The 17,924-nt window shown below is 43.9% G+C and overlaps 1 protein-coding gene across 1 annotated transcript; it reads left to right on the top strand.

The window, feature by feature from the left end:
- Window positions 1–5,240: 5,240 nt before the first annotated feature.
- On the top strand, window positions 5,241–6,349 carry LOC109755099 (aquaporin NIP3-3-like). The gene is made up of 4 exons (XM_020313977.1): window positions 5,241–5,453; window positions 5,537–5,971; window positions 6,056–6,117; window positions 6,202–6,349. The coding sequence occupies exons 1-4, from the start codon at window positions 5,241–5,243 to the stop codon at window positions 6,347–6,349; spliced, it is 858 nt and encodes a 285-aa protein (XP_020169566.1).
- Window positions 6,350–17,924: the final 11,575 nt, after the last annotated feature.

The raw sequence follows: 17,924 nt of genomic DNA, 5'->3' as shown, positions 1-17,924 counted from the left end.
CTTGAAACACCCAAACTGACTCAAGTCGGTTTGGTTGTTTGAAGTTTCAAAACATGGCTTTAATCCTCTCATCGCAGAGGCTGCCAGACAAATTCGCCAAGGTGTTCGACCGTCATCGGCCCCCAGAACTCTTGTTGCGGGTGTCACTTGTGGGACGTGGATCTAGTGTTCAACGCCGACCGCCACATGTATCTCGCACCGATGATACTTGCTATTTAGGGTTCCATCGACGCTGAGGAACCCCCTAACCCGCTCGTCCTGTTGTAAATATTTAGTTAGGTTGACGGAAAAAAACAATATTGCTATGTTACTCATCTTTCGATTTAAATGTGCAGTTTTTTCGTCGCTGCGAGGGTCTAGTGTTCGACGAGCTCTGCCCCTGCGCTCTGCCCCTGCGTTCGTGGGTGAGCACAAATGACATCTCCTCCTCCCCCCTTCATTTGCTCTGTTCCGGTCTTCGTGCCGATGAAACTTGCTAGCTATAGGTGTGTTCAATCATCGGTATGTGTGACCACTATGTGTCTCCCGTTCGAAAGGGCTACATCTATAAATATGCATGCATTTGCATATTTATTACCGTGATTCTTTCGAATTGTCTAACGTTATCCATGGACAGCCCGAGTATGTGTAGATTGGGTTCGTTTTCCCATATGCTCTGCTCCGGATTCGATGCAGAATTTCATCAGTGCCTCCCTGTTGTTCTCCGGGTACACATCCTCTTTGCTTATTGCCGAGACATGTATCAGGAGAACAGCGGGGAGGTGCTGCCGAAATTTTGCGTCGGATCTGGAGCAGAGCATGGGAAAACGAACCCAATCTACACATACTTGGGTGGGATTAGGACCTATCTTTACCTATTAGCATCTAGGTTGCATGGACGTAATAAAAGTGACAAACTCCATTAACTGATGAATATATACATGCTGATTTATATATATATTTCTTATGTGTCTAGTAGCTAGGCAAGATGAGTGATCGTGCGTGGGTGTACACCGGTCACACTAGTCAGAAAGACATGATCATTGAATGGTTAACAAAAACCAAGGGGTTTCTGAGAGCCGCATTTGCAAATGGACAGAGGACAACCTGGTGCCCCTGTGCCGGGTGCGGCAATTGGCACAAGAGGACAGATGATGAAATGGGCAAACACCTGCAGAAGAGGGGTTTTACGTCAGGTTATACGGTGTGGACATTTCATGGCGAGTCTGCCCAACATGCCAGAGCTGAGGTGCTTCGTCGTCGCACCAACCAGCATGGTACCGGGATGGAAGACATGGTGCAAGACTTTGATGATGCTCGGGACTCGGATGATGAGATGGAGGAATCTGCAAAGGCCTTCAATGAAATGTTGGAGTCTTCAAAACGTCCTCTCCACGAGCACACTGAGCTTTGTCAGCTGGATGCCATCTCACAAATAATGGCTCTGAAGGCTCAATTCAACTTGGACAGGGAATGCTACGACGCGATGATGACAGTATTTGGACATTTTCTACCCAAAGGCCATGTACTACGTACCTGCAAACCTGTACCAGTCAGACAAAATCCTCCGTGCTCTTAAGATGCTCTATGAGAAGATACATGCCTGTGAGAAAGGCATAATAATCCTCCGTGCTCTTAAAATGGCATAACTACCTAGGATAGCTCAATAATGATCTATACTTAGCTTACCTAGTTCATTTATGACATAATTAGCTTACTTAGCTAAAAATGGCATAATAACCTTGGTTTAGCTCCAAACTATAATTAGTTTATTTTCCTCCTAAATGACAAAATAACCTTACCTAGCTCCAAAATGACCGATTTTAACTAGGATATCTCTAAAATGACCTACACTTACCATTTTGTCCTCCAAAATGAATACATATGCTTAGTTAGCTAAAAAAATGGCATAACTACCTAGGTTAGCTCAAAAATGACCTACACTTATCATTCTTACCTAGCTTAGCTAAAAAATGGCTTCTTCTTCTTCTTCTTCTAACTTTCTTCTTTCCCAATTTGCAGATTTGCTTTAGATGAGGAAGCTTGCGTTGATGGAGTCTACTCTTCTCCTTATGCTTCCTTTTTGCTTTGATTTTGTAGGATGAACTATGTGAAACTTGCTACCTATATATGTATGTATGGATCTAACCATTGTATGCTTGTTGTTGGATATGTTGGCTAGCTATATATGTTGCATATGGACTTTTGATTTGGTATGTAGATGTGTTGGATGATCATATCCATATGGTAGGGATATGATTTGGTATGTATATGTGTTGGTAGCTTGTTGAAAGTATTTTCAAATGTGTATATATATATATCTGTGAAATTCTGTGAAATTGATTGAATTTAAGAAAAAACAGGGGCTATACAGGCACCAGCAGACGGCAAAGAGCTTTGCCATCAGCCAGCAGACGGCAAAGCTGCCACGTGTCAGCTACCTGTGCAACCTGGGGTGCACTGGGCTTGCATATATGGCATGCTTTGCCGTCTGCTGGCAGACGGGAAAGACCTTTGCATCTTTGCCGTCTGCCAGCAGATGGCAAAGCATGCCATCTGTCAGCTACCTGGGGCATCTGGGTTGGCCTATTTGGGCACTGTGCCGTCTGTTGGCAGACGGCAAAGCACGCCGTTAACCCCTTAACGGACCTAAGCTGCCATGTGTGCCGTCCAGGCCCTTTGCCGTCTGCTGGCGGACGACAAAGACCTTTGCGTCTTTGCCGTCGGCCAGCAGAAGACAAAGAGCCTTTTGCCGTAGTCTGTTTCAGCCGGATGTGTTGCCGTTCGCTGGCTGACAGCAAAGGCCTTTGCCGTCCGCTAGGCATGCCTTTGCCGTCTGTCATGGCAGACGGCAAAGTTCCTGATTCCTGTAATGAGGTTGCGATGTTGGCCTTCGAGACAATTAAACAACGCGAGCTGGCTTTTGCTGGAGCCATGCCAACGGTAGGTATTGGTTAAGCTAGCATTGGGTGTGATGGGGTTTTGGCAGTTTTGCCCCGTTCCCTAAAAACGTGCGCCACTCTGTACATCACATTTTTTTTTGCTCTCCTTCTATAAAAAAAGGCAGTGCTCCTGCTGGTTTAAAAAAAATAAGCATGTCGGAATCTTGTTTTTTTTTCTCCACGACTTTCATGAATGTCATTCGATGATGAAACTTTGCAAGCATTCAAAACATTTTTTTAAGTTAGCCACAAAAGACATTTAGATTTATTTTCAAATTTTCACTGTTCAAACCGAGCTCATATGACCTCGAGCTGAGAAGGACACTTTCGGCAAAAAACATCTAATCTCCCTAATGATTTCTTAGGGTAGTACTACATGGCAGTTTAATCTAGTAATCTCATTTTTTCGAAAAGGAGGATGACCCCTGGCCTTTGCATCAATGCGATGCATGCCAACATTTTATTAATTAATCATCGAGACCTTACAAAGTAATACATCAACATATCTGAAGCCATCATCTTGGAGACATCTGTCGCTACTCCTATCCACTTGATAAATGGGTGCAGATTGTCGGGGCCGTATACCTAGACCTCACCAAAGCACAACATCTAAAGTCGGACTCCCCAACCAACCCGAATGATCGGATCTGGGTCACACACCGGTCCGGCGCACTCTCAGCAAGCACCGCATGTGCACACTGCAGAGGCTGTCGCCACCGTCTTCCGCAATCCATCTACAGAGTAGGTACTGACACATCCACCTTGCCAGGCCTGCCATCCACGCCACCACGGCGCCAGACAAAGCCACCACCCTACGCGCGTCCATCATCACGTACCCGTCGCCGAGACCCTGCAGTGCCACGCCGCTGAGACTCCACGTCGTTGATGCGTTATAGGAACCGCCGCTCCTCCGCAGAAGCCGTCCACTAGTCCCTCGAGCCTATGCACACCTTCAAAAATGGGAGAAAGAATGGGAGTTGATGGTAACTGGGAGATGTCTAGAACAATGGTAGGCACAGGGACTGATGACAATGATAGGCGCATCAATCATAGGCTTATTTCACTCGCACTAGGGTGCTCTCCTCGTACGCGGACAAATGGGAGATGACAAGGGTGAGGAGATGAGGCGCTCTCCTTCAACCATATGGAGCAATTATTAGACAGTGTTGAGCAGCTGAGAAGAGAGGACCGGTCAACAAAATCAATGGAGAAAGAGGACAGATGCTTTTGGAATGGACTCTATGTATTAGCTGCATACCAGCCGGCACGTGGATTTGATATACTTGGTGATTTGAGCTATTACCTGATATGTCCTACTCCTACTTACAAACAGATCCATCGGTGTGAACTTCAAGAAACCATCTCATATTAGCATGTTTGGATTATACTAGATCGTGACGTCCATTCAAAATCCAACGTTGCTATGTGCCCATATGATCACGAAGACACACTAGGCTTGCCTGTAACACATGGATTTCCGCAAAATCGTATACCAAAATTTTCCTATATATGGAAATCTTGTAGCTCTGATAACTCCGAATCCCAGAAACAAACACAAAGTGTGCATAGCAGTGATGGGCTGATGATCAATCTTAAAGAGAGTCACAACCATTTGATTCCACAGTGATGTGTTGTCTTGCTAGAAAAACCGTGTGCCAAAAGTTGAGTACGTGTAACCTCTGCAAAAAGAAGAGACGAATGACTAAGCTAGCAACTAAATTTGAGTGCACGCATCTGTTTTTGCTCACCTATACTCAAGTTTCGTACAAATATATCCTGATGCTCGCCTAATAAACCAGCAGCTTAAGAATTCGGATACCAAAACGGCATTATCATGTGGGGTTAGCCAGCAGAAGAGGCACCGAGAAGATACATTTGGAATAAGGACAAAAAAAGTGCAATCCTGCTCTATGGGAAGCAGTGGTGCGAGAATTTCCTGCTGTGCATTTCGTTATCTTTGTGGCCTGGAGCGCAGACAGCTTGACCAAGTAAAAAGGAGAATGAACCAGGGACATTGACAGAAGTAATATCATATTGTGGTCAGTTTTCTGATTGGACAATGAACTAATCATTGACTGATTAGCCAGTGAAATCACAGCTTCTTAATTTGAACAAGCATCACACGTATGCCGTGCCCGCCAAAACATTGCAGGCTCGTTAGAATCAAATCGATTCTCTGAGGCTCCATAGACGACTATTATATATACGCTTCTCCACTATACGCTTCTCATCAATCTCTCCTCACCAAGCATCAACTGGTCACTCGATACAGTGCAACAGCATAATTAGGTCGCTGCATTGGGGATTAAATTTGGGAGGATGGAGGAGAGCAGGGCTCGCGGCAGCGCCGACATTTCTCTGAACATCAACCCGGCTTTCTCCATGGATAGCATGAGCGACGCAAGGGCAACGCCGGTCATGATGCCTCGGAGGTCAACTTCGGTGAAGATCGTGCCAATCGCGTCCGACGACGAGAATGAGAAATCTCCGTCGCCCGACCCGAGGACGGCGGTCGTTCATCTGGTTAAGAAGGTCCGTGTTTTTTCCCTGTGAAATTCGTGCACATGCATGAGAATATGAGATGGGGCTTCGCTGATTTGGATGCTTTTTGTCAGGCGATGGCCGAGTTCTTGGGGACGTTCCTGCTCGTCTTCATCGTGCTGTCGGCGGTCATCATGAACCAGGTGCACGGCGGCGCTTTGGGCCTGCTGGGCGTGGCGGCGACGGCGGGAGCGGCCGGAGTCGTGATAGTGGCGTCGCTGTTCCACGTGTCGGGGAGCCACCTGAACCCGTCGGTGAGCCTGGCCATGGCCGTGTTCGGGTACCTCCCCTGGGCGCACCTCGCGCCCTACGTGTTCGCTCAGTTTCTGGGCGCCGTCTCCGCGTCGTTCGTGGCCAAGGCAATCTACCACCCGGGCCCGGCGGTGAACCTTGGCGCCGTCGTCACCACCGTGCCGTCCATAGGCACCTTGGAGGCCTTCGCGGTCGAGTTCATCATCACGTTCATCCTCCTCTTCGCCCTCCTCGCTCCCGCCACCGATCCCAAAGCAGTACGGAAGACCTGCCCCATTAAATTATCTCTCAGACTCACTGGCTCGCTCACTCACTGGAACTGCCAAATGGTCTTTAAATAGGTGAAGGAGCTGGTAGCAGTGGCAGCTGGGGCAGCACTGATGATGAACGTTCTCATCGCCGCGTAAGTGGAATGATCATACGATCAACGACTCTACAGTTGTTTTCCTATGATCAAGGTTGAAAATGTTTAGTTGTGATCATGCAGGGAATCGACAGGAGCGTCGATGAATCCGGCGAGGACACTGGGGACGGCCATCGCCACCGGGACCTACACCAAGATCTGGGTTTACATGGTTGCGCCGCCGCTCGGCGCCATCGCCGGGACCGGAGCTTACATTGCACTTAAGCACTGATGCATCTAGACCGTCATAGCCTCGAATCGCTGTTGTAGAATTTTATGCATGAATGCAATTGCACTGATGCAAATCAATTAATATACTGTAACTTTAAGGAATTCTTTTGGGACACTGTTCTTGGGATGACATATGAGCAAGCTTGTAGGTGTTGCAATGTTGCAAAATTATGCACACGGATTTGCCTAAATGCAGTTTTATCATCAAAATACAGCCTATATGGGTTCTGATACACTAGCAATTCAAAATTCTCAATCTAAGTCTTCCGGGTTTCGATGCTCCTCAAGTTCGTCTGTCGGGTTGAATTAGACGGAGCTCCGACTTAGATTCATGCCGGCTCCACACGGGGCGGCAAGCTTAGGGTTTCACGTCGGGCGTATGCGACAACGAGAATCGGTGTAAGGTTATTCAGACCGATTCAAGGGTTATATGGTGACGATTGTGGCTCTGAGGTGCTGGTCCTTATTAGGGGCACTGAAACGACGTGGATGTCGCCTAGGGGGAGGGGGTGAATAGACGCTTTAAAACAATTATGGTTTAGGCTTGAATAAATGCGGAATAAAACTAGGGTTTAATTTGTCAAGCACAAAACCTACATATATTAGGCTAAATAATGTGCATCAACAACTTATGCTAAGCAAGGTAAACAACCAAGCGATAGCAAGATATATAACTTCAAGCGCGAAGGCTATCACAAAGTAAGTGCATGAGTAAAGAGTTTGGTTAAGAGATAAGCGATGCATGTTGAGATGATGATGTATCCCGAAGTTCACACCCTTGCAGATGTTAATCTTTATTAGGGCGATGAGAATGCACAATGCTCCCCGAAATGCTACTAGGCCACCGTATTCTCCTCACACCCTCGCACAATGCAATGTGTCGTGATTTCACTAAGGGACTCTTGAGGGCGGTCACTAAACCCGTACAAACGGCGACCCTTGGGGCGGTCACCGAACCCGTACATATTGCTCGGGGTAATCTCCACAACTTAATTGGAGACCCCGAAGCTTGCTCGGAGCTAGGTTAGGTTACTAGGGAATGTTCAAATTTATGTTTTGGTGCAATATTTTGGTGTAAGAAGGGAAGGCTTGGCGCAGTGGTAAAGCTGCTGCCTTATGACCATGAGGTCATGGATTCAAGTCCTGAAGGGAAAGACTGCGTACAATAGACCCAAAGTGGTTGGACCCTTCCCCGGACCGGACCTTGCGCAAGCGGGAGCTACATGCACCTGGCTTCCCTTTCTTATTTTGGTGCAACATACATAATTCAAATACAAGATTTCGGTGCAACACACAAAGTTTAAGGTTACTAGGGAATATTCAAATTTATGTTTAAATTTAAATGGTCATAGATAAATGTTGCTGGTGCACCTATTGGTTGCTAGGGTCAAACTAGTAATCCAAATAAAGTTTATTTTACTTTGAAAATTGTTTGGGGAATTCATGCAGTGGTGTGACCATTTTTAAATGACCATTTGAGAAAACATTTTTTATTATATTTGTTTGAATTTGAATTTGAACCAAATTTGAGAGTGGGATTATTTTCTAAATGCAATTTAATTATGAAAATCAGAGTAATATGGCTTATTAATTAGGCTAATGACATGACTAATATCTGGGGGTCTCACACTCCGGCACAGCTGCTGGCACCCGCCATCTTTTGCGCAAGTGTTGTTGCTCGTGTTCGCTGCTCCGATGCTCCCACTCGACCGTCGGCTGAAGTGGCGAAGCTATACCAAATTCCTTTGGGGAGGGGGGGGGGGGGGGGGGGGGGGGGGGGCACACACAATGTTAACATTTTCTTTCCACCAAAAGAAAAATCGTCAGTGTAAAACCAGACGGTTGCAAGGCTGCTACAAATGGATCAATCAACCACTAGTCAATCTTGCATCTAAAAATCAATTGTAAACCAGATGACTCAACTTCTTTCAGTGCAGGTTAATTGATTTCCTCCATAGTTTGTTTGTGTACAGTCTACTACTCTACCGTGGTTTTGTGGGGGTGGTAGGAGTTATGGCTAGCTCGCAATGCTGCAAAATACAGCCAGCGCATTGAGGATCTTGCATGCATCCGTGACCGTGCCCTATACCTAGCATATGAACGGAAGAATACCCATGCGGTGGTAGAGCACCACAGGGAGGCAAAGGGGATCGACCAGTGGAAGAAACCAGAAGAGTGGTGGGTCAAAACAAATGCTGACGGAGCTTTTGTCAAAGGTGAATGGTTCTAGAGGGGGAGGAGCTGTCCTTAGGGACAACCATGGAGAATTCCTGGCGGGATGCTGCCATTTTTTCCTTCCGCTCATGACGCTGAAGTGGCTGAGCTTTTGGCCTGCCGGAGAGCTCGTCATTTGGCCAGGGAACTTGATGTGCAAAGGATCATCCTCGAAACGGATGCGCAGGTAGTGGTGAGCAAGCTATTAAAAGAGCAGAAGGACTTCTCGGCTAATGGCCAATTGGTTGAGGAAGTTAAAGACTTGATCAGTTCTTTCGTAGATTGTAGGATTGCCTAGGTGTGACGTTCTGCGAACAAAGTTGCACATGTCTTAGCTAGGGAAGGTTGCTTGAAATCCTTATGTAAAACTTGGCTCCATGTGTCTCCTGAGTGCATTAGCCCGGAGATTGCCTCTGATGGGGCTTTAAACGTTGAATAAAGTGGCAACGGTTCCCCTAAAAAAACTACTCTACTGTCCTGTGTACTGTTGAATTGAGCTAAATTTTAATTGAAAGATCAGTGTGAGAATAAATTATCTATATGTATTCTGAACTCAAAATTGATTCATTTTTGTGTCAAATTCATTTCATGTTGTAGAAATTCAACAGAAGCCCGCAGTGGAAGTGTCCACACCCAAGGTTTCAGCTCGAGGGAATCAAGGCAGCGATGAAGCAAACCATTGACTTGGTACTGTTTTGTATCCCATACTGTTCTTTGTTGTTTTTGTCATGTTTTATCTATTTTGTTCTGTCGTTAAGCATTGTGTTTAAATTCTAAATTTATTACACAATTGAGTTATGTAGTTTTTATGGATGCTAAGTTTTTTCCTTACACCAAACTTTTTTTTGGGCCCGGGGTTTACTCAAATCCTGGCTCCGCCATTGGCCTATTGACAAGAAACATTTTTTATAAATATAAGATACCTCGTTAATATGAGGCTTTCGCCACTTCTCGGGTCCATTGCCAAAACTGTCCCTAGGAGAGGTTGGAGCATTTAAACATGAGATCGATCTTCATATAAGGGTAATTTCAAGCCTGCAACAGAAACATGAGTGATTTGAAAACAGAGTAACTATCATCTCCCTACAAACCACGACTAGTTAACAAATTTGGAGAAACAAGCCGAGAGATGTTCATTTGTTAAGACATTCTGGGGCGCAGTTCATTGAAGAGGGTTTGACATAATCCTCCTACAAGATCTTAGATTGCAGCAGACCAATCAGGGATTTCGTCTTCTTGCCATGCCAAGAAACTGAGAATTCAACAGCAACCCTGCCTACCAAAATCATAGACATAGTTCTTGCTTGTTTGTAGCACATCAGACATGCTAATATTTTGACTACCATCTACCGGGATTCAACTTCGAGCCATTGAAAAACTTTCTGACCTAGAGCACCGGAAACTCAGTTTTTTTCCCTCTTAGGGCACCTTTTTTTTCCTTTTAAATAGAAGTTTACAAGCATATATACACATAGAGAAATGAACATTTATATGATGTACTTTCTTTTGAATTGTCATGACCAAAGCCATGGAGAAATAGTGAAGTTAGAGCATCTTCAACAGCCGCCCAACGCGCGGCGCGCTAAAAATCAGTTTGCAGCACGCCGATCGCCTGCTTTGGCGCGGTGAGGAGCACTGGCTCCAGCGGTCGCGGTAAATTTAGCGTGCGCCCGTAGCTCCAGCAAGCGCGCTAAAATGCAGCGCACGCGCTCTCGTACAAAAAACATATGTGCTCTAAACACAAGCAAGAAGATCAAACACAAACAAAATAAATTAACAATAAATAGTTCAATTTCGTTATTACAACTCAAACAAATAGTTTCTCTTTCAATACAATAAATAGTTCAAAAATACAACATCAAACGCACAAATCATGATGCTCTTTGTCGGCCATTCCAAGCCCGACACTCCGTAATGAGATCCTTCTAAAGGTCATCATGCGCTTCGGGATGTCGAATGGCATGATAAGAGGCAACAAAACGGGCCACCCTTTCAGCCCTCCGCTGCACTTGCACGGGATGTCCCAAGAGCTCCAAGTGAGAGTAGTCTACATCTTGACCACACTCATTCTCGATGATCATGTTGTGCATGATCACACAAGCGTGCATGATGTACCAAAGCATCTTTTGATCCCAAAATCTAGCCGGTCCTCTCACAATAGAAATTTGGGCTTGCAAAATCCCAAAAGCTCTCTCCACATCTTTTCTAGCCGCCCCCTGAGCATTGTGGAAATCAAGATTTTTCTTACCTTTCAGTTTTTTCAACGACTTCACAAATGTTTGCCATTTTGGGTAGATGCCATCCGCAAGATAGTAGCCATAGTTGTATGTACGGCCATTTGCTACAAACTGCACCGGTGGTAGTTCACCATTTGCAATCTTATTCATCAGTGGTGACCGGTTGACAACGTTGATGTCATTCAAAGATCCAGGCATTCCAAAAAAAAGCATGTCAAATCCAAGTCTCTTGATCGGTCACCGCTTCAAGGATTATAGTGGAACCCTTTTTTTGGCCGTGGAATTGCCTATGCCATGCCTTAGGACAATTTTTCCAACTCCAATGCGTAAGGAAACGCGACAGAAAACAAAAAAATTCTGACCTACGCACCAGCCCAGGACCACTACGGAGACTGCATACAAGGTTTGATCTTTTTCGTACCGACTCGTAGCGCAGCGGAAGTAGAGTCGATGACAAACGGCGGTGCAGATCCCCGCAGCTAGGATTTACAACCTCCCAACCGCGAGGATGTATACCCTCATCCGCCCCACGGACAGCCCTCCGGGAGGCGGTCGGACAGTCCCTCGGACGGTGTCATGGACAGCCCTTCGGGAGGACCCTCAAAACTCGGACGGTCACTCGGACAGCCCTTCAGGAGGATTCACAGAACTCGGACCGTCACTTGGACAGCCCTTTGGGAGGCACTCTCAAAACAGCCCCTCGGGCAAAAGGATCGAAACTACGACCTCTCTACGGGGTTGCACACATACGGTGTCATCTATCCGGCAGGGCTTCGCCGTCCAGAACTAGTTCCCACCGGAACCCAGACAGTCTTTCGGCTCTACGAAACTATTTTGCTGGGGGAGAGAGAAGCCAGATCATGCATGGCACTTGTATGTGAGAAGGGATGAGAGTGGAGGGCTGCCCCTCCACCTCTATTTATAGGAAATCCCAAGGGGTAGGGTGGTTTTACATTAAAACCCAAAGGCACAAGAATGAAGTCCTTCCTCAAGGGCATAAAAGTGAAACCAAGGAACAAGAGGGGCTCCAAGGTGGAGCCCCAAGTGTGGCCGGACACACCCCCATGAGGGGTTCCAAAAAGGGCTCCTATCCATCCATGTCACACCCCAAGATCTTTTGGGCGAAGCTCCAAAAGGTGGCTTTCCATAAAATATCCCAAAAAGCACTTTCACTATTCACGACGACATTTTTCAGCGTCCGTTCGAACTGAAAATATTTATGTGAGCTAAGAACATTTCCAGTACCCACCATAATAATTTTCAACGCGTTCTGGAACAATTCCAGTTTAGTGATTTTCATCTGCGAAAAGCATCTGAACCGGTTCCGGCAGCTCCGGAACATTTCCGGTTTTTATTTCTGAAAATTCCAAAAAGTTCCAGAATGATTCTGGCACCCTCCAAGAATTATCAGGCATGTGCCGAAAACATTTTGACTTAATGGCATACCCCAAAACAACTTTTTTGGTTTCACCGAAACTCATCCGGTGACCTCTCTTATCGAAACTGTTTCGCTGTCTCCGAAAACTTTTTTCGGAAACTTTCTCTCAGACTCCCTGTCTAGTATTCAGCAGATAGATGACCCTTAAGCGTGTGACCCTATAGGCTCGGTGAAGTATAGACATGACCCGGAACCCCTTCCGATCAATGATCAACATCGGAGCCGTGGACACCCATATTGACCCCTATACCCACACGAATGAATATTCGAGTGAACCTCCAGTTGACGTGTGTTATTCCTGTTGCTTCGCGATATGTTACGAATACCCGAGGTGAGACATGTTGGCATCCCTGTGGATCAACTCCTTGTCCACTATGCCATTTACCTCGTTACCAGTATTGTTCTCTTTTGTCGTTCCGTGTTCCGGCATCCCCGTGATCAAATCACCCTTTGTCTGGCCAGACGATGATGGATACCGTAGCACTGAGAGGGCCCAGAGATATCTCTCCATCGTCGGAGGAGCAAATCCCAATCTTGAGCTATCTCGTTACTTGCCATACCTTTTCGTGAACCCGTAAGCCACCGTAATAGCCACCCAGTTACGGATGACATTTAACAAACCCCAAAGTTCATGAAGCAAGTATGAAGGAACTCAATACTCTCATGGTCTAAGGAATTATGCAAACATTAACTTCTCTGTGTTATTAAACATTAACTTGTGACGAATGAATCTCATAGCATAACAACAGTCCGGGTCGATTCAACACAAATGTTCTCTTAACATTGTACCCTCAAAATTGCAGGCATAGACATGCCCATGATCAGGAAAACAGAACCATCATGCAAGACTTGAGATAGTCTTAGAGGCCAGACTAGGAATACTTCTTATCGTTTATTATTCCACACGTGCATATGAGTCTTCCTCCGAGCCTCGTTTTATTTGCAGACTCGAGAACCATAGCAGTTATAGCATGGAACATAAACCTAATTATGAACAGGGAGATAATCAATAACATTTATTATTGCCTCTAGGGCATATCTCCTACAGACTCCCACTTGCACTAGAGTCAATATCTAGTCTATGCTAATGCACTTTACACCTATGGCATACTGGTGTAGAAAATGCTTCGCTTGTGGTATAGCCTAATGTCCAACGGATCTGACGACTTCAGCTCCGTGTGTATCTTTGCATATCCTCACGTTTTCATGCTTTCACAAAATTCATATTTTATGTGGACTTGGCTTTTATGTATGTGAATCACAGGTCGAACTTGGATTCCTCAGACTGAGTTATGGAGAAACTACCTGCAGTAGTGTCCCATTGACAAAAGCCAGCTTGGAACCATACTAAGTTCATGAATGAACTATATGATTCAACATCTTGTTTGTCGCTTCTAAAGTGTCAACATACTTAGTCATTTGTTATAGAATTCGCCACAGTATCCCATTGGGAACAATTTCCAACTACCGTGCCACCATATTGTGCATTACACAAAACCCTTAACTTAAATCGAAAATCGCATGGAGAAAAGAGGAAGATTGTATTGATGTAACATTTTACAACGAACTCTTCATGATCTCCACTTGCGAGAAAACATATCATCAGTACTTACTCTAGTACTCAATGACATCTTTCACTGTTGTCCCGCGATCAGTACGTTGATCACTTTAGTATCCATACTCGCAACACCTTGGGAGTATCGGACATATCTGGTTGTTTTACATACCATGGAATACATGATTAATCCAAACACAAAAGTGTGTGGAATCTGCATCATGTATTTTGCTCATCAGTGTTTTGGGACACCGAGTCTTGCAAAAAACTCTTCCATGTGACTCCGGCAAGAATCACTCCTTGGCGGTTTTAAATGCTAAAAGGTTTTAGCACCTTGTCAATATATATTCATTGCTTAGCCCTATTAGGTAAATCTATCTCCATAGATCATTATGCCTAATATTGAGGCTATTTAGCCTAAGCACTTCATCAAAAAACTATTTTCAAATGAAGTCCTAATTCGTGTCAAGAAATTTATTTCCAATTAACAATGTGTCAAGCACACAAGGTTTTTAGAAATATTATTACGCTCCCACTTACTTTCTTGAATTACAAGCATCTTCGTTACCCATTGATGAAGTGAAACCCCTTTGACCATTTCATCAAAGCACGAAGATTCCAACTCCATTTTGCTCTCTTCTGTCCATCGCTGAAACTCTGAAGTTTGCACCTTACTAGCATCCTCTGGATAGACAAAATACCTTGGACTGTAACACATGCAAGTCCTTGGTTTCATTTGCATCAGATGGAAATCCTATTGTCATCCATGTTTCATATCTCATGATTGAAATATGTATTAATTGCTAGTTCAACCTGAACCGACTTTAAGCATCGCTACGATGAAAACAACCTCATCGTAGTCAACTCTTGAACTTGTTATTTCAACAAGTCGAGCTTTAAGGATAAAACATTTTTATCCGTATCAGTTTTAAGTTCCATAAATATTCGTTAGACTCTAAGTCTTCCGAAAGGTGTATCAAGGTTTTAATATTGAATCGCTTATATGGAAACTAACTCGGGTTGTATTGGCATTTAGCCAATTCCGGAGTCAGGGCCCATCAACGCTTCCTTGTGTATCGTAGGTATAATTTTGTCTAACAACAATATCTCGTTTGCGCACCTGAGAGGTTTGCACGAGCCTTGCCTACGTGGTTCAGCTGCAAGTTCGACCAAAGTTCATACATTTTATTGTAGAGACTTCCGTATCAGTCGCAGTAGGAAACTCTGGAATTACTTCTAAGGTCTCTTTCCTTTGATCTGATGACGAAGATACTGTTTATCTCGTCGAGTTGCACTATTCTCCCACACACCTTTTTGAAAGAACCATTCTCTTTAAAAGCACACCGTTTCGCGGCAAAACTATTTGCCTCGGTATAGTGAGGGAGGAATACCCAACATTTTGGTATAACCTACAAAGTAGCACTTGTCTGATTTGGAATAGGTTTGTAACCTTTTACACAAGCCCCATATTCCAAATGTTAAGAAAAGATATAACAAGGTTGGGCGTACCATACCATGGCTTCATTTCAACAGACCCGATGTATCTCTTTTCAGTGTAAAAGCCGCAGTCTCTAAAGCATCACTTTAAAAGGGATAATGGCAAATTTATTTATGTCATCTTTGACCTTACCATGTCATAAATGGTTAGATTACATCTTCACGGACTTTCCACTTGCAGTGGTGTTCCGGGAGGTGCAAGTTATGAAACCCCTTTCACAACTCATCAGACATTCGCTAAACATGTAACTCAAATATTCCTTTGTGCAATCAAATTGCAGAAACATAATTTTCTTGTTACAATAACTTCTACTTCATTTTTGAAAACCTTTCGAATGGTTTCAAAAGATCCATACTTACGTCTCATCAAGTAAATATCCATATATCTACTTGAGTCATTTCTGAAGATAAATAAATCCACCACTTGCAACAACATTTATTGAACTACACACATCAAAATGTATGATCACCAATAAGTTTGTTGCTCGTTCCTTATGGCATGTGAACGGTATTTCAGTCACTTCACTTTTCGGAGGAATGTTGCAAGTGTCAGATGATTCAAAATCAAACGACTTCAAAATCCATCATAATGGAATTTTTCCATGCGGGTTTCTCCAATGTGACCAAATGCAGTGCCACACATGTGTGGTATTCTCATAGTCTTGCGACATTTAGCGTCAGCGTTATGGATGTATCATTTTACCATCAATATTCATAACATACATCCCATCTTGGATGGAAGCATGGCCCTTCATGTTATTCATAATACTGAACAACAATTGTGCAATGGTCTAGAGCGTAAGAAACTCTAAAATGTATTATGAAAGTAAACATAGAGGTAATATATTAATATCATTATTCATAACATATTCACAATGAAAGTATGGCCCTTATGTTTATTCATAATATTGAACATCAAAAGTTCTCTTATGAACAACCTTCTTGCAAGATACCTTGTGCAAAGGGCTAGAGTGTAAGAAACTCTAAAATGAATTATGAAAGAAAATACATAGGTAATACACCGATGGAAGGTATAGTAACTTTTACTATGTTCCCAACACGTATTAAACCCTCATTCCTGGCTAGTCTTTTTAGGCCATAGTAGCTCTTACATTGATTCGCAACAGAATGCAATCAAGCGGGTATCTTTGTGATTAAATCACAATACCCAAGAATTAGTGATTAACATGTTTAACCATAATTCCCAAGAACTATATATTTGACCAGCCTACTATACATCAAAAACTTGTATGACATTTATACATGAGCTAGATATTCGAGTCATCTTTCTTTCTGCCATTATACTTCTAACAGTTTAACTTTTAGTATTTCTCCTACTCGCAAAAGAAGCACCCAACTTAAGAGTGGTGTTAGCCCCGGACTTCCTAGGCATGTAAGTCATACTAACACCCTTTGGACACTTCCTTTCTCTTTAAGTTGTTGTTTTATTCACCTTTCATTATATGACAGGCGTTCTTCTGGATCCCTTTCCCAATAGTCAAATGCATAGTAAACACTTTTACTAATACTTGCAACAAACATTGCTTTGTTTGTATCTGAAAATAATTTTCAGTTCCATGAATATCATATAACTGTCCCAACTTTCGAAGTTTGGGTTTCATGGAAGCAAACATATTCCACTTGACCGTAACAGAATTCTAGCTTTTGGATCGAAGGACGAGAGTCACATGATCCATAGCATTAGCGGGAGGATACGGAAAGCATGCGATAGGACAAAGTCCTTCTTGGCACTTTTGAGGACAATCCTCACATTACGTTACCAATCGTAAAGTTTTAACCAGATATTTTAACAGCTATTCAATTTTAACAGGGAAGGTGGAAACGCGAGCCATTATTCTACAACTATTTTGCAAGAAACACTTAGATAGTGTTCATAATTAATTGCACTGAGAATTAAACATGTTAATTCAACAGTGCACTCCCACTCAAATCAATATCTCTCAAAATTGATTATGAGTGACAAAAGACCCGCATATCCATTCAACGCCATTGAACGAGATGAACACTGATGGCGCGAAATTCAATCGGTAGGCAAACTTGCCGCTCACATCTCTATGTGACTCTTGTTCATCTTTCGATGGGTGTGTTCTGAGCTCGGGGAGATCCTTACAGAACGTCAAGACAACCAAGTGATCTTGCTGCGAAGTCTCAACTCACCCGCCTCACACTTCCCTAATTGTTCGTACCCAGGGAGATCCTGCGATACCCCGAAAAGTTAGGTGCCGTGACGGTGCTACACTTGGGAGAACACTAACTACTTAATATTTTTGTGAGAGATCACCCTAATAAAAGCGACTACCGCGCAATCAAGAAGGGTGCATCATAAGGGATAAACATCTCAGGCAATTCATAATTAGCATGATATGGTATAGCCCTTTCTGACGGAGAAGTCTTGTATTTCTTCGTCTTTCGGCGTTCGCGTCGGTGTTTACCTTCGCGAAGATTGCCACCACCTTGTCAATGCACCAGATAATATTGCTATCTCTATAGCTAATAAAATAAGTGCATTACTTAAGGTTGACACGCAGGTCATTAAAGTGCAATCATATGGCTCCAGCCATCATGCCGAATCATGACACACAGGTCATGTTTAATCAATTTACATCATATAGTC

Source organism: Aegilops tauschii, chromosome 6 (assembly GCF_002575655.3).
Source record: "Aegilops tauschii subsp. strangulata cultivar AL8/78 chromosome 6, Aet v6.0, whole genome shotgun sequence".
NCBI lineage: Eukaryota > Viridiplantae > Streptophyta > Magnoliopsida > Poales > Poaceae > Aegilops > Aegilops tauschii.
This window is presented reverse-complemented; position numbering and strand designations above follow the sequence as displayed.